At 41.9% G+C, this 24,833-nt stretch overlaps 1 protein-coding gene across 1 annotated transcript in view; it reads left to right on the forward strand.

The window, feature by feature from the left end:
- The window catches only part of LOC126203768 (translocation protein SEC63 homolog), a 190,379-nt gene that overhangs the window by 51,974 nt on the left and 113,572 nt on the right, over positions 1 to 24,833 (forward strand). The window contains exons 4-6 of the mRNA XM_049938137.1: positions 1,421 to 1,526; positions 1,608 to 1,738; positions 4,007 to 4,099. Of these exons, the coding sequence (XP_049794094.1) occupies positions 1,421 to 1,526; positions 1,608 to 1,738; positions 4,007 to 4,099 (330 nt within the window). The remainder of the gene's footprint in view (positions 1 to 1,420; positions 1,527 to 1,607; positions 1,739 to 4,006; positions 4,100 to 24,833) is intronic.

Here is a 24,833-nt window from a genome sequence, read left to right on the forward strand (position 1 = left end):
GGAGCAACCTGTTGTTGTTCTTGCCTTGGCTGAGGATAAACACTGGAAGACATCCACTGGAGAGTGAAGAATGTGTATGGGGCAAATATCTGTTGAAAATGTGGAATGGTGAGACAAATTCCATGCTGTTTGTGATTCGGCACAAGATTTTAGTTGATCTGGAAAGCCAGCCTCATCTATTACACAAAAATGGGAGATAATAGAGCATCTTCCCTATAATACTGATCTGTCTCCTGCGATTATCACACCTTTGGTGCCTCCAAAAAGGCCTTGATGGGTCAATGATTCCTGTTGGACAAGGATGTGCAGCAGGCAGTTACGGACTTCATCAAGCAGCAGGCAGGACATGACATTTTACGAAATAGGTGTCTTCAACCTGGTGTGCCGGTGGAATGGTTGCCTCTACACTCAAGGTAATTTGTCTGATTGGCATACTGATTCTGTACTGTACAGCCATCAAACAGAAACTTGTTGGTCGCTACTTGAACTTTTCTCCTGGTGTTACAGTTTATTTTGTGTTACATATTATCTCAGTTAAATAACATTTTTCACTATCAAAAGCAGCACCAACTTGTTTTCGTCATCAATATCATCTTCTTCTTCTTCTTCTTCTTCTTCTTCTTCTCCCGTGTTGGCATTATATCACTAAAGTAACGGTTTTCATTTTGACATGGGTTTTTAGGTTTGTGAATAGCTACAAAAATTTGGGGGGACCTGGTGAAATGCATAATGAGACACCTCTGGCAGAAAAATTCTGTAGTTATTCCCTTTGAATAACAATGAGAGTAGCTTGTATACACATGTAGCTTGTATACACATGTGAGTTTTATCTTCCTTCCAGGAGTACAATGCTTTTTGTTCTATTACATAACTGTATTCATGTGATATCGCATTGTTTTCTCAGTTGTTTGCTATACAAAAAATGGCTTGAAAGGAAATTTGATTGCCGTTCTTTTGTTTGATCTTGTGTGTCTTTGCCTTTTATTGTACATTATATAAAGGTGTTCATTACCATTCCATTAATTATTCACAGTTTGTAGCAGAGTCATTGCTTGAATCACAAACAGAGCAGGTTTTAAATGAATGTTATGTTTTCTATTGATTTTGAGAGCTTGTAGCTACGTGCAACTTTTTGGAAGTTATATGTAACTCATTTTCCTGCTTGGTAGCTATCAATGTTAATCAATTTTATAATCTAAATTACATTGCATGTGGCTGTTAAGAGGATACACAACAGAATCTACAAAATATGTAATTGTGGATCTTGTCTTTGACTCCTCTATTTAATTTTCATTTCTTATTTTAGCTAATGGATGATGGTTTTATTGTCAGTGCAAATGAGAATTGTTCACCTCTAATTGTGATGAGCAAGTCTTTTATGTTGTAACACTTTTACAATTGTTTATTTCATTTTTCACAGGGTGCATCACAAGCTGATATCCGTAAACAATACCGTAAACTGTCACTTATTCTGCATCCAGATAAGGAAACAGGAAATGAGAAAGCATTCATGAAATTGACTAAAGGTATGCATCTAGTCAAGGGAGTAAAGCAACGATTAATTTATCTCACTTTTTGTTAGTAAAGTTCATTGAAATTAATTACAGCATATCAGGCTCTGACTGATGAGGAGGCACGGCGTAACTGGGAGAAGTATGGGAACCCTGATGGCCCTGGTGCTATGAGCTTTGGCATAGCACTTCCATCATGGATCGTTGAGAAAGAGAACTCTGTTTGGGTATGCAAATAAACACAATATATATAACATTAAATTATCTTCTAAAAATTAATAAAGCAAATAAAATATTGTTAATTAGAACACAGGGTTTGTCAAAAGAGTCATTTAATTTTACAGGACTCTTATGTTGTGCATGAATGAAGATAGACACTTGGATTGAATTTTAACTTAGACATCGAAACTAGAAATTTGCCTCACCTGGATAGCTGAGTGTGTTAACAGACCACTTACTGGATTTGGGGAGGTGGGACTGTTCCAGATTGATTCTGCCTCGTGGATTAACGATGATGGCTGGAGAGCCGGCCAGCCTGCATGTGGTTTTAGGCAGTTTCCCACATCAGGATAGGTGAATATTGGGCTATTATCCATTTTCTGCCTTAGATGCATGCTACACAAACATTAACAAAATATTCTCGTAGTTGAACATAGGTTTACTCAAGACACAGACAGATTGAGTACGTAAGAGTGTGTCCCAGGGGGTATGTTGGTATCAGAAAGGACATCTGGCAGCCACTACCAGTAACATTGCCTCATTCTATATAGCATTGCCATCTCTGTCTATGGTGTATCCCTTTCAGAAAACTTTGGGTGAATTGTGATGTCACATAGCAACATATTTGGATGCTGTAGTGCCAGACATACTTGCAAAAGTATAGGAGGAGTTTGATTATCGTCTGGGTGTTTGTTGTGCACCCAATGGAGAGCGCATTGAATATTTGTGAAAGATGAACGAGAACTTTGCTCTTAAATTTTAAAAAAATACCACAATGGTTAATGTGCATGCATGTAGAAGATATACCTTCGTAAAATCAAGTGATTCTTTTGAAATTGAAAAGGTTGTAGTTCTGTGCATAAGTTAAAAATTTACCCCAAGTTTCTATCTTCAGTCATTCGGATAGTTTGGATTTTTGAAACATATTGTAGTTTTCTAGCCATATTTACCAGATTCTGGAGTGTGAATGAACTGACAGCTGTGTGACTTTAACAACTAAGGCAAATGACCAATAACGGCAAAGGTTTAATTTGGGTGTCAAATGAATAGCAATTTGTGCTTCGTAGAGTGTCAGTGTGCACTCAGCCCTTGTGAGGAAAATGAGGAGCTACTTGATTGATAAGTAGTGATTCTGGTCTCGTAAACTGACATATGGCCTGGAGAGCAGTGTGCTGCCCACATGCCCCTCTATATACACATCCAGTGATGCCTGTGGGCGGAGGATGACACGGCGGCCGGTTGGTACCATTGGGCCTTCATGGCATGTTCGGGAAGAGTTTAGTTAACTTAGTTTAGTAGATGTAGAGGGTATATATTAATTAAAATAACTAGGTGTGAGTGGACTCCAACATGTGAACAGTCAAGTACTGTGGATCAAATGATCTGAAGAAATACTTAGCCTGTTTCATCTTATGATGAAAATTGAAAGTGTTATACCATGAAGCATCAGTCTGATATTTATAAAACTTCATCACATAACAAGTTTTAAATGATTAAACTTCTCCATTCAGAACCTGTCTGTGATCGACATTAGTATGTGTGGCTCCCAATTGTCACAAATAAGCTCTTGTAAACACATGGCATGGAGGCAAACAGCCACTGAATGTCACCTTACGGAAATTCTTGCCATGCCACAAACTCACGCTATGTGAGTTCACAAACATTATTGGTTTGTGGCTGGTATGAAAGTATGTGTCTACCCATTACATCCCAAATCTGCTCTGAGTGAGAAATCAGGGAACTGGGCAGGCCAGTCAAGCGACTACAGATTCCTAATGATATTTGAACAATAATGTGAGGATCTTGCACTATCCTGCTAGACAATACCATTTGGTACCCAGAGAGCATTCAGCCTGCCTTCAACAATTACCAAATCATTTCCACTGTCATGTCAAATAGGAGCCACACCATGATTCCAGGAGTTAGAGGGCTGTAGGCCTCGAGGAACACTGCCTTTGGCATTTCACCAAGTCATCTACATATAGCTTTCATTTCCTTTTGTGTTTCTCAGTCTATGTGAAACATTTTAGAATGTAAACTATGTATCTATAGCTGTTTCTGTTTTTTCCCAAAATGCAGTGTAGTGTAAACAGTCAAGTTTAGTTTTAACTAAAGGATGATGATAACTATTCAGAATATGTATGAAATTTAGCTTTATTGTATTGCTGTTGTCTATCAGCTGATATTATGAATTTTCCAATTCTTTTGTAACAATTGTAAATAGTATTTCATATTATGAATTTTGTTTTTACTTCAAGAAATGTTTTTCATTGTAGGTTCTTGGATTATATGCTCTTGTTTTCATGGTTGCTCTGCCCACTGTTGTGGGAATGTGGTGGTACAAGTCCATTCGATATTCTGGAGACCAGGTCAGTATAATTATAATGTATCTCCTGAAACTGGTGGTTACATCAAACAATGGAAAGCCCAGTATGGGATGCCAACAATATAAGAACAGAGTGCTACTCACCACATAGAGGAGGCGTTATATGACAGACAGGTTAATGAAAAAGATTGGTAGGTATTATTCAGCTATCAGTCTGTATGTCTTTAAGGACTGAGTAACAAGTAGCAGTCTATTTAATTTTATCTGTCTGTGACTCAATGTCTCCTCTATATGGTGAATAGCAATCTATCCTTTCTATAATATTGTTGAAACTAGTGGTTAATTATACTAAAGCAGTCGAATTCTCGCTACATGGTTTTATCTTATCATCACTGAAACAATTTGTTTACGGGTAGAACCATGCTGTTACTACATTTTATAGTTTTTGCATTTAATATTCACATGAGGGAAATAAATTTTGTGTAACAGATAGAATAATCGAGTAAATTGGAATATATGACTTTATTTTTTCTCACAACAATATTATTGTTTTCTCTTCTTTTGTTTTTTCTGTTTTGACTTGTAAAGCAAATTTAAGAAATAGTTAACTGCGATCAGTAAAAATTCTGAATAATTGATAATACAGTGAATTACTTGTTCCCATCTTGCTCATGTATGTGACCTTGAAATTCATAAGGAACTGAATCTTTTTGGAAGTGCGTGGTATTTGTTGTTTCTGAAAATTAAATGAAAAAGTAGCTTTAATTTTTGCTGTGCTTTTTATTGCATTGTTTAATAGAAGACAATCCACCAAGTGTGCTTAAATTGCTGTAAGCAAATCAGTGTGTATATCAGGAAAAATCAATGACTGCATAAAAATGTTGTTGAACATTCTGCAACATTGTCAATCGAATAATTGGAATTTAAAAAAAAAAGAGAGAGAGAGAGAGAGAGAGAGAGAGAGAGAGGGGGGGGGGGGAAAAGAAAAAAGGTTTCTACAATTGCTCATACAGAATTTCTCTACTCTTCTCTAAATTTTTTCCAATAATAAAGACAATATTATGAAGATAGTATTTTTTACAATTTTGAACTGTAAATGTTACTGGAATAATGTCCAGATAAATGAGTTGTGACAGTTCTAGATCCACATCTACATCTACATGGATACTCTGCAAATCACATTTAAGTGCTTGCAGAGGGTGGTCGAGCAACCTTCTCAATAATTCTCTATTATTCCAATCTCGAACAGCACAGAGAAAATGAGCACCTGTGTCTTTCTTAGCAAGATCTAATTTCCCTTATTTTATTATGATGATCATTTCTCCATAATTATGTAGGTCGGTGTCAACAAAATATTTTCGAATTTGGGGGAGAAAGTTGATGATTGAAATTTTGTGAGGAGGTTCTGCCACATTGAAAAATACCATTTTTAATGGTCTTTGACACTCTCCTATTTCGTGATAATACAAAATGTGCTGCTCTTCTTTGAACTTTCTCAATGTACTCCATTAATACAATCTGGAAAGGATACCAGACCGCACAGCAGTACACTGAAAGAGAACGGACAAGCATAATGTAGGCAGTCTCTTTAGTGGATCTGTTGCATCTTCTGTTTTGCCAATAAAATGCAGTTTTTGGTTCACTTTCTCCTAAATATTTTCTAGGCGTTCCTTTCAATTTAAGTTGTTTGTAATTGTAATTCCTATGTATTTAGTTGGAATTTGTGGCTTTCAGATTTGACTGCTTTATCGTGTAACCGAAATTTAATGGATTTCTTTTCGCATACATGCGAATGACCTCACACTTTTCATTATTTAGGGTCAACTGCCAATTTTCATACTATACCTTTATCTAAATTGTTTTGCAATTTGTTTTGATCGTCTGATGAGTTTACTAGACAATAAACAACATCATCATCTGCAAACAACCTAAGGCGGCTGCTCAAATTGTCTCCTGAATCATTTATATAGATAAGTAACACCGGAGGGCTTTTAACACTACCTTGGAGAATGCCAGAAACCACTTCTGTTTCACTCGATGTCGTTCTGGCAGTTACTATGAACTGTGACTTCTTTGACAAGAAATCACAAATCGAGTCACGTAAATAAGATGATTTTCCATAAACATGCAATTACACTACAAGCCACTTGTGTGGTAGTGTCAAAAGCCTTCTGGAAATCTAGAGATATGGAATCAATTTGAAATCCCTTGTCAGTAGCACTCAACATTTCGTCTGAGTAAAGAGCTAGTTGTGTTTCACAAGAATGATGTTTTCGAAATCTGTGTTGACTGTGTGTCAATAGGCCATTCCCTTCATAATGTTTGAACACAGTACATGTTCCAAAGTCCTGTTGCATATCGATGTTAATGCTGTAGCTCTGTAATAGGCGATAACCCATGCTCTAGGGGTAGCGTCTTCGGTAAGTAATCACAACGTCCTTGGCCTCCAGTTTGAAACTCGCCGCCGCTTAAATGTTGGTTAATAATCAGCATTGGCAGCTGAAGACTTCTGGCTGAAGGGTGACATCTTATACCGGCATAAGAAGTCACTCTCCTTCTGCCAACAGCCTCGTCAAAGAGGGCGGAGGAGTGGACAAAGATTGAGGGCACTCTCTTGTCCTTGGGATGGGAAACTGTCCCTAAAGGGGGAAGAATTAATAATGATCAACAGCATGTGGATGCAGAAGGCAATGGAAACCATTGTATTAAAGACACACAACGTTTATTCACAGGACACGAGGCCTGTAATTGAAAGAATGTCGTCATCTCTCTATTTGCAAAATATTCCGAAAGAGACCTCATTCGGATCTCTGGAAGGGGGCTGCCAAGGAGAAGGTGACCATGAGAAAAAGATTGAATAACAAATGAAACGATTACGTTCTACAAGTCGGGGTGTGGAATGTTGGAAGCTTGAATGTGGAAGGGAAGCTAGAAAATCTGAAAAGGGGAATGCAAAGGCTCGGTCTAGATATAGTAGGTGTCAGTGAAGTGAAATGGAAAGAAGACAAAGATTTCTGGTTGACGAGTATAGGGTAATATCAACAGCAGCAGAAAATGGTATAGCGGGAGTCGGATTTGTTATGAATAGGAAGGTAGGGCAGAGAGTGTGTACTGTGAGCAGTTCAGTGATAGGGTTGTTCTTATAGGGATCCGACATCAAACAAACACCGACAACTATGGTGTAGGTATACATGCTGATGTCACAAGCTGAAGATGAAGAGATAGAGAAAGTTTATGAGGATATTGAAAGGGCAATACAGTATGTAAAAGTAGATGAAAATCTAATAGTCAGGGGGGACTGGAATGCAGTTCTAGAGAAAGGATTAGAAGATAAGGTTAAAGGAGAATTTGGGCTTGGGACAAGAAATGAGAGAGAAGAAAGACTAATTGAGTTCTATAATAAATTTCGGCTAGTAATAGTGAATACTCTGTTCAAGAAACACAAGAGGAGAAGGTACACTTACAAAGGAAAAGGTTCGGTGATACGGGAAGATTTCATTAGATTACATCATGGTCAGACAGAGATTCTGAAATCAGGTATGGATTGTAGGCATACCCAGGAGCAGATATAGACTCAGATCACAATGTAGTAGTACTGAAGAGTAGGCTGAAGTTTCAGAGGTTAGTCAGGAAGAATCAATACGCAAAGAAGGGATATACGGAAATACTAAGGAATGATGAGATACGTTTGAAGTACTCTAAGGCTATAGATACAGCCATAAGGAATAGCTCAGTAAGCGGTACAGTGGAAGAGGAATGGACATCTCTAAAAGAGCTATCACAGATTTTGGAAAGAAAAGCGTAGGTGCTAAGAATGTAACTGTGAAGAAACCATGGGTAGTAGAAGAAATACTTCAGTCGATCGATGAAAGAAGGAAGTACAAAAATATTCAGAGAAATTCAGGAATTGAGAAATACAAGTCGCTGACAAAATCAAATAAATAGGAAGTACTAAGACAAAATGGTTGCATGAAAAATGTGAAGAAATCGAAAAAGAAATGATGGTTGGAAGGACTGACTCGGCGTATAGGAAAGTCAAAACAACCCTCGGTGAAACTAAGAGCAAGGGTGGTAACATTAAAAATGCAACAGGAATCCCACTTAAATGCAGAACAGAGAGCAGACAGGTGGAAAAATTACATTGAAGGCCTCTGTGAGGAGGAAGATTCGTCTGATCTGATAGAAGAAGAAACAGGAAGTGATTTAGAAAAGACAGGAACCCAGTATTAGAATCAGAATTTAAGGGAGCTTTGGAGGATTTAAGATCGAATAAGGCAGAAGGTATAAATAACATTCCATCAGAATTTCTAAAATCATTGGGGGAAGTGGCAACAAAATGACTGTGCAGGTTGGTGTATAGAATGTATGAGTCTAGCAACGTACCATCTGACTTTCAGAAAAATATAATCCACACAATTCCAAAGACTGCAAGAACTGACAAGTGTGAGAATTATCATACAATCATCTTAATAGCTCATGCATCCAAGTTGCTGGCAAGAATATTATACCGAAGAATGGAACAGAAAATTGAGGATGTATTAGGTGACGATCAGTTTGGCTTTAGGAAAGGTAAAGGCAGCAGAGAGCAAATTCTGATGTGGTTGATAATGGAAGCAACACTGAAGAAAAATAAAGACAGGTTCATGGGATTTGTCAACCCAAAAAAAGTGTACCACAATGTATAAAGGTGCAAGATGTTCGAAATTCTGACAAAAATAGGGGTATGCTATAGGGAGAGACGTGTAATCTACGATATTTACAATAGCCAAGAGGGAATAATAAGAAGTGCTCCAATTAAAAAGGGTATAAGTCAGGCATATAGTCTTTCACCACTACTGTTCAATCTGTACATCCAAGAAGCAATGATGGAAATAAAAGAAAGTTCAGCAGTGGAATTAAAATTCAAGGTGAAAGGATATCAATGATACGATTTGTTGATGACCATTTTATCCTGAGTGAAAGTGAAGACGAATTACATGATCTACTGAATGGAATTAACAGTTTAATGACTACACATTATGGATTGAGGATAAATCGAAGAAAGGCAAAAGTAACGAGACGTACAGAAATCAGAACAGTGTAAAACTTAACATCAGGATTGGCTACGAAGTCTTTCGCGACGTATTTCTTGAGTAAAAATCTCTCGGTGTACATGCCGCGTCAAATCAGGATAAAACTCCAAGCTTTCGACCACTACCTCCATGGTCGTCGTCAGGGCTAAAACTGACTGTCTTGAACTAGCGAGGTTCCCACTTTTATATGCAAAGGACGGCTTCTGATTGGCTCCTGATTCAAGGGATGGCGCTGCAAGCAACGCGGGATAGCAACTACATCTATGGAAGTAGAGGGCACCACTTCACTACGCGCCATATCGCTGACGTATTCCAGCCAATCAGAAGCTGTCCTTTGCATATAAAAGTGGGAACCTCGCTAGTTCACGACAGTCAGTTTTAGCCCTGACGACGACCATGGAGGTAGTGGTCGAAAGCTTGGAGTTTTATCCTGATTTGACGCGGCATGTACACCGAGAGATTTTTACTTAACATCAGGATTGATGGTCACAAAGTAGATGACGTTAAGGAATTCTGCTGCCTAGGCAGTTAAATAACCAATGATGGACGGAGTAAGGGGGACATCTGTAGCATTGGGAAAAGGGAATTTCTGGCCAGGAGAAGTCTACTAGTATCAAACATTGACCTTAATTTGAGGAAGAAATTTCTGAGAGTGTACATTTGGAGCACAGCATTGTATTGCTAGTGAAACATGGACTGTGGGAAAACCAGAACAGAAGAGAATCAAAGCATTTGAGATGTGGTGCTACAGAATGTTGAAAATTAGGTGGACAGGTAAGGAATGAGGAGGTTTTGTGCAGAGGAGAGGGATATGTGCAAAACACTGACAAGGAAAAGAGACAGGATGATAGGACACCTGTTAAGACATCAGGGAATGACTTCCATGTTTCTAGAGGGAGCTGTAGAGGGCAAAAACTGTAGAGGAAGACAGAGATTGAAATACATCCAGCAAATAATTGAGGATGTAGGTTGCAGATGCTACTCTGAGACGACGAGGTTGGCACAGAAGAGGAATTTGTAGTGGGCCATATTAAACCTCTCAGAAGACTGATGACCAAAAAAACAGAATTGAGCAGATTACTCCCACTACTTTTCTTGAATATTAGTGTGACATGCAACTTTCCAGTCTGTGGGTACAAATCTTTCATCTAGCGAGTGGTTGTACATGATTGTTAAATATGGAACTATTGCACCAGCATACTCAGAAAAGAACCTGATTGGTGTACAGTCTGGACCGGAATACTTGCTTTTATTAAGTGATATAAGTTCTCACTGCTCTGAAGATATCTGCTTCTAAGTTACTCATGTTGGCAGCTGTTCTTGATTTGAATTCTTGAATAGTTACGTCATCTTTTTTAGTGAAGGAATCTCAGACAACTGTGTTTAGTAACTCTGCTTTGGTAGCACTGTTATCAGTAGAATTTCCATTGCTGTTGCACAGAGAAGGCAGTAACTGTGTCTAGCCGCTGGTACTACATACTACCAGAATCTCTTTGGATTTTTTGTCAGGTTTTGAGACAAAATTTCGTTGTGGAAACTATTATAAGCCTCTCGCATTGAAGTGTGTGTTAAATTTAGAGATCCTGTAAAAGATTGCCGATCTTAGAAATTTTGCAAATCATTTGAATTTGGCATGCCTTTTTTGTTGCATCTGCAACAGTTTCCTGACCCATTTTGTGTACTAAGGGGATCAGCTTCATTGTTTCTTAATTCATATGGTATTAATCACCCAATTGCTGTTGATATTATTTCTTTGAATTCAAGCCACATCTGGTCTACACTTACATTGTTAATTTGGAAGGAGTGGAGATTCTTTCTCAGCAAGGCATCAAGTGAATTTTTACCTGCTTTCTTGAATAGGTATACTTTTCATTTATTTTTAGAGGATTTGTGATTTACAGCATTCAGTCTCACTATGACAAAGCTGTGTTCACTAATCCCTGTATTCCTTTTGATGCTTGTCATTAGCTAAGGATTATTTGTTATTAAGATATCAAGAGTATTTTCACAACTGTTTTCTATTTGTATGAGCTCATGAACTAACTGCTTGAAATAATTTTCAGAGATTGCATTTAGTGCAATTTCAGATTTTATGCGTACCTTCAGATTTAAACATGTATTTACACCAACATATTGAGGGTAAATTAGTCACCACCAATGATACTTTTATTAGGATGATATATGTTTGTAATTAAATTCCAGTTTTCTTTGAACTCTTCAGCAATTGTATTGTGTAAGTTGGAAGGCCGGTAAAAGGATCCAGTTATTATTTTATTCTGGTTACCAGGAAGGACATCTGCCCATACCAACTCACAGGAACTATCTGTTTCAGTTTTGCTACAAGATAAATTATTTCTGCAACAAACACTCCACCACCAACTGTGTTTAGCCAATCCTTTCTGAACACAATTAGGTTCTTCATAAAAATTTCTGCTAAACTTATCACAGGCTTTAGCCAGCTTTCAGTGCCTATGATGATTTGAGCATCAGTGTTTTCTGCTAGAGTTTGTAGCTCTGCTACTTCCCCAACACAGCTACAACTGTTATACCGATGGTTCCTGGAACTACGTTCTTCCTGTGTTTGTCTTGCAGCCTTTGAGACTGAAGTTGTTTTTGTGTTTCCCCAACAGTCTCTAACTTAAGAAACTGCCCAGTTCACATCACACAGCCCCTGCTATCCTTGTAGCCACCCCTTGTGTGTAATGGACTACTAATCTATTCACCGGAACCCGAAACCCAACCACCCTGTAGCGCAATTTGAGGAATCTGCAGCCTACACGATCACAGAACCGTCTAAGCCTCTGATTCAGACCCCCCACTCGGCTCTGTAGCAGAGGTCCGCAGTCGGTCCTGTTGACTATGCTGCAAATGGTGAGCTCTGCTTTCATCTAGCAAGAAAGACTGGCACATTTATCACTTCTGTTAGCCACTTGAAACTAGAGCAAGTCTCTTCCGATCCAAAGTGACATGCATCATTGGTACCTTCGTGAGCCACCACCTGCAGTTGGCTGCATCCTGTGCTCTTTATGGCATTTGGAAGGACCTGTCCCACATCTGGAATGACTCCATCCACAGAGTGCACATTGGCTTTCTTCCCCATCTTGGCAGCCATGTCCATATGGTGTTCCATTACGCAACTAACATTGGAGCTCCCAGTTACCAATAATCCCACTCTATGTAATTGCCTGGATCGTACAGACTGAGAGGCTTCCTCTGAAACAGGACAAGCAACTGCACCCAGTTGAGGGACAGTGTCAGCCACAGACAGCCCCTGGAACCTGTTTCTCAGGATAACTGGGAGGTCTTACATGCGGCCCCCTGCGAAGTTTTTCGCCGCCTGCCATATCCCAAGGCGATCTCCCACTCGACCATGGGTGGGAGGTCAACCTAAGTGCGAACAGCAACTGGACTGGCCACCCGTGTGGATTGATTGGCGGACTCAGACATGCTGGGCATTCATTAGACTCACACAGCTGGTCCACCAACAGTGATGACCATACACTGCAACTTCAAGCTGTGCAACTGAATCACAGCCTGAAGCTGAGAACGAAATGTCATCAACTCGAATTCTATCCGCAAACAGCAATCTGAGTCCCTATCAGTACTAAAGACTGTGGAAAACTACACTACACAGGCAAACAAAGGACAATTGACACACGCTATGGAACTCTACAATAGACACAGAGGAAAACACAAGAACTGTGTCTAATAAATTAGATAAACACACAGAGATTCTAAGACTGAACTACCAAAGCATTCAGGCGGGGCTAAATGATTCACTCCTGATTAGGAACTTGTGACATTTCACAAAATTGATTTTACTTTATGACGCAAATAAGAACTTGAGAACTGTCTCCATTAAATATTAAACCAACACACTGAAACTGAACTACCAAAGCATACAGATTAAATTTTACAATTCGCTCCTGGATAGGAACTTGTAAAATGTCACAAAATCACTTACTTCCCTGTTGCTGCTTGTGTTTTAGCCAGCTGCTGCTGCCTGACTGTTCACAGTAATATTACACAAAGAATCAAATTTGAGAATATAATTAATTTTTATGAATATTTAATTGTATTGGTGTTAAATATGAACATAATTTTGAAACAGTGTGGTTTGAAGCTTTGATGCTGTGGAAACAGCTGTAGTTTTATCAGAAATCCTGAGGGGAAGTTACATTCTTAGTTACTTACTGTGATAAAAACAACTGCATCATATTCATTATGTGGGTTTCAATAAAATGAAATTGGAAAGTATTATTAGCAAAAGACTTGCATTCTTCAAGTTAATTACCACCTAATCCATTCATCAATTTTATTATGCCTTGTCCTCAACAGTACTTTGTCTGTTTGATGCACTACTACTTCAATAATGCCTCTGTTCACCATGAATTGGTACTCTCCCATACCACCCTTCAGTTTGCCAAAAACTGGGCAGAATCAAGGAATTCTCCCTTCATAATGAAATTCCATTGCAGTGGGTACTATGTGTCATGTTCCACTGATTATTGTGATGATTGCTGTGCAAGAGCTATATTTCATCCAGCATGTCTATATGATGCAGGAAATCATTCCCAGTACTGTAATTATTTCCTGAAAGTTCTATAAAACACTCTGGTTTTTTAATTTTTTGTAGTTATTTCCCAGACTCTCTTAATAGTGTTTATAGTTACTGTGTTTGCTTCTTGCGGTCTTCAAAATGCAATTTCTTGAGCGGGATCTGTAAGGCTTTAGTTAAAGTTGTTTGATATTATCCTGTTTCTGATCAATACCAACATTAGTTTGCTACAGTATTTTATAGCAGTAATTGTTATCTGTAGTAACAAGATTTTATTTTTGTGAACAGGTTTTTCAGAGACTGCTACTAGTCAAAGTTCTTTGTTAACTGGCTTAATTTACGTAATATTGCAACATATTTTGATTTGTAACCTGGTAATCAGGCAAAAAATGGTAATACATCTTCTTCGGTTTCTGTGATAGCGACTGAAAAGTCTCCCAAAATTGAGAACAGGAAGCACTGTCAGCTTGAATCAAAAGAGGAAACTATATTCATTTGAATATTCGAAAAAGGTTAACTTCTTCTTGAAGTGTCCATGTCAGAAAGAACAAATTTAGTCAGTTTCTAGAAGGAAACTCAAGAGCATTTAGAACAAAATAACAAGCAAAGTCACAATCCTGGCACATAATATGTCATGCCTTGGTTCTGAGTTAAAGTCTGTTAAGGGTTAAGAAAATTTGTCCAAGTTCGTTAGTCCCCCCTGAAAACTTCTCCAACCCATCCCCAGAAACACGTCTTCAAAAGCAGCCAGTGGCAAGTATTGGACATGACAGCAGCAGCGGTGGCAGCTTCGGTGATGAATATGTAGTAAGTGCGTAAATGAACTACCAGTTGCAGCCAGAGCGTGATCCTAAATCCTGGCCGTGTGGATGACTACAACTTTCTTTTTGGCTGGTTCCCTTGTTGGTGGATGCATAATATAGCCCAACTGGCATGCGCTGTTCACTTGTACTCGTGTCAATTGCTGGGTAGTTACAGCCGCTAGTATCGCCCTCTGGCGTCCCACTGGATGATGTCTTGTTATGGTCCAAATGTCGACTGCTAGTAGAGGCTTGATGCAGTCAGCTGTTGGCAGTTTACTGAGGGCACACGACAACATTTCCCTCTCCCTGCCTCCAGGACGGAAATGTCTAGGACGAGGTAAGTGTCGGAGTCCTCAACGACATCTATATCCTCCGAGCCCATGTGGGAAGAGCCCAGCTGCGGATTGATGTCCATCGGCATGAGCAGTTGGTGCTCTGGGATCCATGGATGGGCCTTCTTCCAGGATGGCACCAGGTCACCGGCTGCGGGTGGGAAGGAGGCTCTGGAACACATATTGGAGGTAGAACATTACTTGGTGGGTCAGCATGTCTTCTGCGATGAAGCTGGTTAACATGCTGCCAGTACCTGGTTCCATAGGCACCCTCAATCTCCACCACGGCATGGAAAGGTGCTAACAGTGGCCAAGATCCATCTTGGCCTACCACTGGTGAATGTGTTGGGCCAGACAGCATTTGGTTGCTTGTCCCACACGATAAATTCGCACTGCTGCAACAGAGTGGTGCAACCACTGCTCATGCTAATATTGCACCTGGGTGTTTCCTCGCTCGCCGAGTGGGCAGTTCTTCCTCCACTGAGCAAAGCCGTGGCTATCCTACCAGAGGACACAACAGCTAGTGCAACATTCCTGCACTAGTGCAGTTAACAGCAATATCTCGCCAGTAGCCCCAGATGCGGCCACGAAATAAAGACCCCTTTCTCCATTCCTTATACAACTCAAAATTTTGTTAAAAATGTGCCTTTGCTCTGACATTAGCTGAGACTCACTTGGGCAACTTGAGCTCCCAAGGCTGCAATGCTGTAACCGAGCTCCTTGAGCAAATCAGTGGACAACTCTTCCACTCATTGTGGTGTTGGCAAGCTAAAATCAGACAGATATTTTCCCACCATTGAGAAAACTTTGTCCTCATTAAGTTTCAGCACTTCATTCAAATGTAAGTCTTCGCTGGCTCATGCTACGCATTGGTGCTGACGTGCAATCACTTCCAATAATGCAGTTTTATGTTTGTTCCAGAATGTCAAGGGATTCGAGAGTTGACAGGTGCTCAGCTTGATCGTGAAGAGCTCTCTAAACTTGGCCAGTGAGTGGCACAATACAGCATCCTCCAGCATAGCATCCCAGTAGCCATAATCTACCACAAATCCCATTGCATCACATGCTTCCTGGAATGTGGCATTTTCCTGTTCAACAACTGTTTTGAGGACTGAAAACTGATGGGGTCCCAGACAAAGGTCAGCAGCAACCGAAAGCAGTAACACTCCGGGTATTACATGCCCAGTGTAAATTCTACCCAAAGAATCTGACACCTTTATAAATTGCCAGGTTTTGACAAGGGTGCCCTGCACACAATGCTTTGTTTCCATGATGTGTTCTATGTGTAATATTTTGGCAGTTCTCCATACAAAGTTTGGGCAAAGTCATCGATCTGGGACCGACAGAAAAATGTGGTGAGGGTGGTAGTTGTCGGTGTTGCTACTTGATCAAGTGACTTGCCCTCTGTGAAGTACACACATTCTCCATTGGTAAGTGCATCATAAGATGTGTCGTCGTCGGGTTCCTCTCAGGAAGTAGCAAGCTCAATATCTGCCATGCCGCTTCGTTGCTGCTCGCATATTGATATCTGCCATGCCACTTCGTTGCTGCACACATATTGACCTGCTCTAAACATCTGTACTTTATTTCTTGAGTTCAAGCATCAGTAGTTTTGGAAAGGAGGGGTGAGTACAGAACCACCCGCTGTTGTCCACTACATCGTCTTGCGCTATACCTCTCACTTTGTGACTTTGTCACCCGTCCCTTGGCACTCTGCATCTGTACAACACATATCCATTCTTGTTCATTTGGGTCTCTTTTTAAGAGTACCTGAGGCTACTCTTTGGTGCATTTCCCATTATTAATGCATGGGATGTAGGGTTCAGCACTCCATAAGAAATGCGGATTAGACTTGTAGTGACTGTGGCATATAGTGTTTGTCCACCTTGGGTTCGAGCAGTTCTGAACGTGCCTTGGGTGTATTCGTGGAGGTACGTGAGACTGTTCACAGATAGTGATTGGAGGATGGCCATATGACCTAAGTCATTCGGATTGACATTGCCGTCTTCCAAAATGGCGTCTTGCATGTGGATGTAATTCTCTTGCTTTGGTATAGTGCAGTGTACCGTAGGTACTCTTTCACCATCTTCATGTACAGGTCTACCAGAAATTGGGACAGAAGTACTCTACATTGCAGTGGCAAGCTGAATTCGTGTTTGTGGGCCATCAGATGAAACATTAAAAAATCCATGCATGTCACTTTTTTGTTCAGGTTTGATCACTCAGTGGATTGCTAGACAGTTTGAGGAATAATGAAATTATATCCTTCTCGCCCTTCCTCAAACATAATGGGCTACTATAGTGGTGTGCATCAGCAATCACGGCAAGAGAGTAGTTGTGCTTGCACTGTTTAATGTTCCTCAGGGCGTTAGGGTCCACATCTGTGGCCAGCACATTGTTTACTTGTGTACGTGACACCCGCTCAGCACGCAGTTCACGTGGATCAACAACTTACAGCTCTTGTTGGGCATCTTCTCAAGAGCTGTTTTAAAGTCGTGCACTAACACATTGTGATTGTACAGAACATGTATTTTTAGTACAGTTACCTGTCCAACTCCCTGAATCATTTGATACCATTGGTCACCTATAAAGCAAACTTGCAGAAATTGCAGAGGTAAAAGGGGCCCTATTTTATGGTGCACTTGCCCCTGCACCATAAAGGTTGGTGAAAACCCAGGCTTGGCAACAACACTCTCTGCCCCAAAGTAGGTTCTGTGAAAACATGAATTATACTTTTTTGTATGGTTTGGGAACATCTGTGGCTTATCAGTGTCGCCAGAAAATAATTCCTTTAAAGAATCGAAATGTGGGTATGTTTACCTTGGCCCCAGAGCAGTACATTCCCGCTGTTTCCTCCTTTCATTTCAGTGCCCACAAAATCTGCATGCCTTGTTCAAACAACAAATTTTAATGAGCCTGTTTGTAATCTGAAGTTGGATCACAGTCGACTGCACAGTTATTTTTAAAAAAATCTTCAAGTATCCATTGCACATATTTGCCGACATTCAAATTGTCATTGAGCGATAGTGTGTCAGCATGCATCTGCTTCTTCGACTGTTTCAGAGGCATGCGCAGACACCATGTGTGCTGCATTCTCCTGACACCGAAAATTCACATTTTTGGCTGTCTCAGAAGTACGCTAAGAGGCCAAGAAGTCTACTGTCATGGAGCATATGTCTGCTCTGGTGTCTCAGCTGCTTGCCAAGATGCAACATGTTTTGCTGATGTTGAACATCAGTCTGCGCTGAGTTTTCAGTTGCTCAAGCATTTGCTTGATACTCCACCTGCTCAATTCCCCACTGTTCAGCATGAACTAACAGCTGTTACTGTCTAGCAATCCTCATAGTTCAACCTCATTATGAGCCCTGTGAAAGATTTCGAATTGTGTTTGCTAGTCGTTAGGAATTTTAAAAAATTGTTCAGATGGCTCTAAGCACTATGGGACTTAACATTAGAGGTCATCAGTCCCCTAGACTTAGAACTACTTAAACCTAACTAACCTAAGGACACCACACACATCCATGTCCGAGGCAGGATTCAAACCTGTGACCTTAGCAGCAGCGCGGTTCCAGACTGAAGTGCCTAGAACCGCTTGGCCACAGCAGCCGGCAGAAATTTAAACAATAATAGCCAAACTGAAGAACTGATGTCGTAAGATAGCTGACGTAAACAACTTGCCCTAATAACTAACTACACCAACAACAGTACAGCCCCCCCACGGGGGCTCGCCACTCTTTGGCAGATTCGTGCTTGGCTACCACGGGGCCCCAGCCTTTGGAGCATTTTTTCCCTTCCATACTGCATGTGCTTGCTATTCTTTTGCCCCTCCCTTGAGAAACATGTCTGGGATGTTATTGGGAATGTTCTGCATTGTCTGCTGCTGGCGTAAGAACAGTCTCACCTTTGATTTTGCTCTCTTTTCCTTTCTTTGTTTCCCTTCTCCTCTCATTCCTCTGCTTCGGTATTTGAGGTTCCTATTTTTCTTCTTCTTCTTCTTCTTCTTCTTCTTCTTCCCTGTGCGCTCCTGAAGGCCGGCCCACGTGTCTGATGTGTAGCAGGTGACAGGGTAATGCGTAATTCCCAGCCCCGGGTCGACAGGTAAGGTTTGCACATACCCCCTGGTACAGGCCAGGCCCACGGAAGGGTGATTGACTGAGATGCAACCTTTCCAAATTGCCGATTGGTCTCTCTGTCAGGTGTTTGGGAGGTGTGAGCTGAGGTGTGAATAATCACCTAAGGCGGGTGAGCCCCCTTGTGAAGGGCACCATTGGAGATGCTGACAATCGTGATGAGGGATTTTATTGCAATGAGTCAATCATCTTCCCAATCAATGTCTACGAAACATAAACAGAATGAGGCTAATGATTCAAAGACCCTTCACACTGCACCACAGTTCCTCGTGGTCTCATGTATTGAGGACGGTCAGTCTTTCGCCACGGTAAATCCGTTTATTATCGAAATAGGTGTCGATGCAATGCTGACCCTGTGAAATCCTGCTCTAGTTTATGGAATGGCACTTTGCTTTTGGAGACTACTTCTGATTCTCAAGCACAACAACTGCTTGCTGCCTTGCTTCTTGTTCGTGTCGAGGCCCATAGAACTTTGAATTCTTCCCGTGGTGTAATTTACACTAGGCTGCTAGACGATCTGACCAACACTGAAATCCATTCCTGCCTCTCTGATTACGGTGTCATTGCTATCCATCATGTAATGAAAAAGGTAGATTCGTCCTTAGTGCCCACCCACACTCTTTTCCTCGCCTTTGATAGAGTGGTGTTGCTGTCCAAGATCAAAGCAGGCTATGAAATTATCGCAATCCAGCGGTACATTTCAAACCCGATGCGCTGCTACCAGTGTCATTGTTTCAACCACACTAGAACGTGTTGTCGACACCCAGCCAAATGTGTAACCTGTGGTAGGGATACACACGAGGGCAATTGTCCACCTTCTAACAACCCTACCACAACAAAGGTCAAAATTTAATAATGATTGTGGTGTTGCTCACGCTGCTAAATACTGCATTTTCGGGCAACAACAAAGTTATTATGTGGCAGGTGTCATTAGAGCACAGTTAATAAAGTCATGTCATGTAATAATGAATAAACTAGGCACTCATCTTTTCATGATTCCCACACTGGTCTCGTTGTAAAATCATGGCTCAATCGTTGAAAATCTAGGTGGTGATGATTCCAAGCTCGGATGCAAAGAGACCTAAGTTTTATTCTGCTATATTCAAAAGTTTTATGGATGTGTTTCACAAACCATTCTTGAAGATTAAACCTTTGAAAGTTAGCACAATGGTGATGTGAAAAAGTAATCAGCACTCCGAATTTAAGTTACACTTCTTTTTTATTGCTTTTGTTGCAATATCACGTAACACACAAAACATCACTTCACAATACAAAACATACTTGAAAACATCTTCCTCACTGTTATAAAGTTCACATTTTATAAGCTGACTACAATATGCGTCTTTCCAACATGACGTCCAAGACTTGACTTTTTCTAGGTCCGACACACTAACTAACTGCTTGTGCGCCCAAAAATCAAGAGTTACAAGTGCGACAAAGATCATAGTGACAAAAGAAAGAATACACATAAGAATAATATCATTGCAATATAAACATATCAATGAATCAAAGTACTTCCAAATTAATGAAATCAAACATGAATGTTGTCTCAGAAATATGTTAACTACTTTACAGAAACACAGTAGAATATTGCTGGTATTGAGAGGTTGAGTTGAGGTGTCGTAATGGTTACGTAATTCAAGTACCATTACAACCTCCTCCTTCCCGCTGTATCAACTGCAATGACGGTCATGCCGCTGCCTCTCGGGATTGTCCCGTGTATCTTGATGAGTGGTCTGTCCAAGAGATCCGCGTAAAGGAGAGAGTGCCTTATCCAGTCGCTTGCAAATTACTGACTAGTCGCAAACTCTGTGTTATCCCGTCTGGCACCTATAGTACTGTTCTTGTTACCTGTCGCTCCATGAAGGACATGGTCACGCTGACATGCAACCTCAAATTCATCTCTGAGGTGAAATCGCCCAGTATCAAGGTAGCATTGCCATCCCCCCCGTCCAGCTGTGCAACAAACCGTTAAACTCATGCCTCAAGGGGGCGAAGCCACCAACTACACAACCGATAGGCCGGACAGGACAGAAGGAGTACTCCCATGTAGACTTCCTCCGTTCCTCCAGCCAAACAACACCCGGGTCTTCCTCTAACCAGAAGGGCTCGAAGAAGTTCACAAAAGGCAAACAGTCTTCTCCTTTGCCAACTCGAAGATCTTCTTTGATGGTGTCGCCATGTGGTACATCAGCGCGGCTGGCGTCTGTATGGCCAGTGTGCACCGCCAACTGTTTTTCAGAGTTGGACTCCATGTACCGTCCACACAAGCAAGCCGATTCTTCTGTGGACCCCATGGAGCAGTCAGTATCCTCCTGCTCTTGTGCCCTGTAGTAGCTACTCTACACCTGCTGTCACTCAGCAACTGCCTAGTTGACACCCCTACGTCTCTTCCTCATCATGACTGTCCTCCAATGGAACATTCATGGCCTTCAGTCCCACAAAAAAGGATTTACAGCTGCTTTTAGCATCACAGCATACCCTTGTACTCTGCCTTCAGGAAACGAAATTGTGCCCTCACAACCGCTTTGAACTTTCACATTATGATTTGTTTCGACCTTCTCCCTGGGGTCAGTATTTCATCTCATGGGGGCGTGATGCTGCTCATATGGGATGACATTCATAGCCAACCCATCTCACTGACTACCCATCTTTAAGCTGCTTGCAGTTAGCCCTTACCTTCCCCACCTGACCATTTATGTCCCTCCGTCATTTGATGTAACCAGGGCAGACTTCCTTCAGCTTATTGGGCAGCTACCTACCCCATTTTTGCTACTTGGCGACTTTAATGTGCATCATCCCCTTTGGGGTTCTCCCAGGACCTGTCAGAGAGGTGCCCTCTTGGGGCTGAACATCTCAACCAACTTAACCTCTTCTGCCTTAACACTGGAACACCCACTTTCCTTTCTGACTCCTCGCACACCTATTCTCATTTGGTCCTATCCTTTTGCACTGCCCAGCTTGCCCATCGTCTTGAGTGGTCAGTTCTTTCTGACACCTACTCGAGCGACCATTTCCCTTGTGCTATGCATTTGCTGGCTCCTACCCCATCCACGTGCATGTCCAAATGCCAGCTCACTAAGGCTGATTGGCAGCTTTACTCCTCCCTGGAAATCTTCGAAGAACAAGATTTTCCCAGTTGGGATGACCAGGTGGAATATCTCACAAACGGTATCCTTACTTTGCAGAACGTTCCATTCCTTGCACTTCCCTTTTACCGCATCATGTACCAGTCCCTTGATGGACTGAGGCATGCTGCAACACAATTTGCGCACAGAGACATGCTCTCTGCATTTTTAACTGTCATCCTATGATGGCAAACTGCATTCATTATAAACAGATGCGTGCAAAGTTTCGTCACATTGGTTGGGATGGCAAAAGAGCTATCTGGATTTCATTCACTAGTTCTTTTAACAGTTCCATTACTTCCTCTGTCATGTGGGCCAACCTCCGATGGCACTCTGGAACCAAGATACATTCCCCAATTTCCAACACCTTGAGCCACCATTTTGCAGAAGTTTCGAGCTCTTCCCACTATCACCTTGCCTTCCTCCATCGGAAACGAGTGGAGGAGGCTCGGGCGATACCCTTTTCTTCTTTGAATTGTGAATGCTACAATGCTGCCTTTAGTATGAGAGAGCTAGATTTTGCTCTCAGTTCTTCCCGGTCCTCTGCCCTAGGACCAGACGCCATCCACATTCAGATGTTGCAGCACCTTTCTCTTTCAGGCAAGCAGTTTCTGCTTAACACGTACAACCGCATCTGGGCAGAGGGCACATTTCCCGGACGCTGGCATGAAGCCACCGTCATACCCATACCTGAGCCCAGTAAGGACATAAACCTTCCTTCTAGCTACCACCCCATCTCTCTTACCAGCTACATTTGCAAGGTGATAGAACGTATGATTCATGCCCAGCTGGTATGGTGGCTCAAGTCTCACAATTTACTGACGAATGGACAGTGTGGATTTTGAGCGCAACGTTCTGCAGTTGACCATCTCGTTACTTGTCCATCCATATCATGAATGGTTTTCTGTGGAAATCCCAGATTGTGGCCGTGTTTTTCGATTTGGAGACGGCCTACGACACCTGCTGGAGAACTGGTATCCTCTGTACTCTTTACATGTGGGGCTTCTGTGACTGCCTGCCCTGTTTCCTTCAGGCATTTCTAAAAGATCGAGTTTCCAGGGTGCGTGGGTTCTGCCTTGTCGGACACCTTTATCCAGGAAAACTGTGTGCCTCAAGGTTCCGTCCTGAGTGTCGTCCTCTTTGCTATCACCATAAACCCTATAACGGCCTGTCTCCTGCCAGGCATCTCCGGCTCCCTTTTTGTTGACAATTTTGCCATCTATTGCAGTTCTCCATGGACCTGTCTCACTGAGTGGCATTTTCAGTGATGTCTTGATTGTCTTTACTCCTGGAGCATTGACAATGGTTTTCACTTTTCCACTGACAAAACCATTTGTATGAATTTTGGCAATGCTAGTGGTTTCTCTCACCATCTTTACATTTTGGGCCTGTTGCCCTTCTGTTTGTTGAAACTACAAAATTCCTGGGGCTCATGCTCGATAGGAAACTCTCTTGGTCCTCCCAAGTGTCTTACCTGGCAGCCCACTGTACGCAATTCCTCAATGTTCTACATGTCCTCAATGGTACTTCCTTGGGTGCCGATCGAACCACCCCTCTCCCTTTGTACCGGTCCCTCGTCCGTTCGAAACTCGACTATGGGTGCTTTGTTTATGCGTCTGCACACTCATCCCTCTTATGCCATCTCAACACTATCCACCATCGTGGCGTCCGTTTGGCCACGGGCGCCTTTTACTCTAGCCCGGCTGAGAGTCTGTATGCTGAAGCTGCTTAACTACCACTGTCCTACCGCCATGACTTTCTCCTCAACAGGTATGCACGACGTTTGTGTGCAATGTGTGGCCACCCATCCTATGCCTCCTTCTTTGAAAATTTGTTTGATCATCAGTATGGGGCACATCCCTCTTCTCCGTACCCTCCTGAAGTCCGCTTTCGGCACTTGGTATGGCGGCTTAACTTCACACTGCCTGCAACTTTCCTGGTGGGTGTGAACGCTTCACTACCCTGGCTTCGTGAAGCAGCCCTTGTTAAACTTGGCCTTCATTCGCTTCCTAAGGACACTACTCTAGCCTCGGTCTATCGCCTTCAGTTTCACGACCTTTGCATGAAACTTCGCGATAGTACCTTTGTACACACTGATGGCTCTCGGACTGACCATGGGGTTGGGTGTGCCTTTGTCATTGGCAGCTGTGTCTTTCAGTATCAGCTTCTGGCACACTGCTCAGTATTTACAGCAGAGTTCTTCAAGTTGTATCAGGCAACGGAGTACATCCGGCAACACAGCATTTTCAATTGTGTCCTCTGCTTAGACTCACTCAGCGCCCTTCGAAGTCTGTGTGCGCTGTACACCGCCCATCCCTTAGTGCAGCAGGTCCAGGAAAACTGTCACTTGCTCACTCTTGGTGGAGCAGTATGATGTTTCTGTGGGTACCTGGTCAAGTCCATCTGCTAGAAAACGAGGCTGCCGACACTGCTGCCAAGGCTGCAGTCCTCATACCTTAGCCCGCAAGTACCTATATTCCCTCCGATGATTTCTGTGCTGCCGTCTGTACCTTTGGCATCGCCAATGGTCCTCCCTTCACGGGAATAAGCTCCGGCATATTAAGCCTCTCCCAGTGGCTTGGACCACCTCCTCTCGGCCCTCCCACAGGAAGGAAGTCATTTTAACTAGGCTGCGTGTTGGGCACTACCTTTTTAGCCATCATCATTTGCTAAGTGGCCCTACCCCACCACTTTGTACACATTCCACACGTTTTAACTGTTCGCCACTTCCTGATGAAATGCCCGTCTTTTAAC

This window comes from Schistocerca nitens, chromosome 9, assembly GCF_023898315.1.
Source record: "Schistocerca nitens isolate TAMUIC-IGC-003100 chromosome 9, iqSchNite1.1, whole genome shotgun sequence".
NCBI lineage: Eukaryota > Metazoa > Arthropoda > Insecta > Orthoptera > Acrididae > Schistocerca > Schistocerca nitens.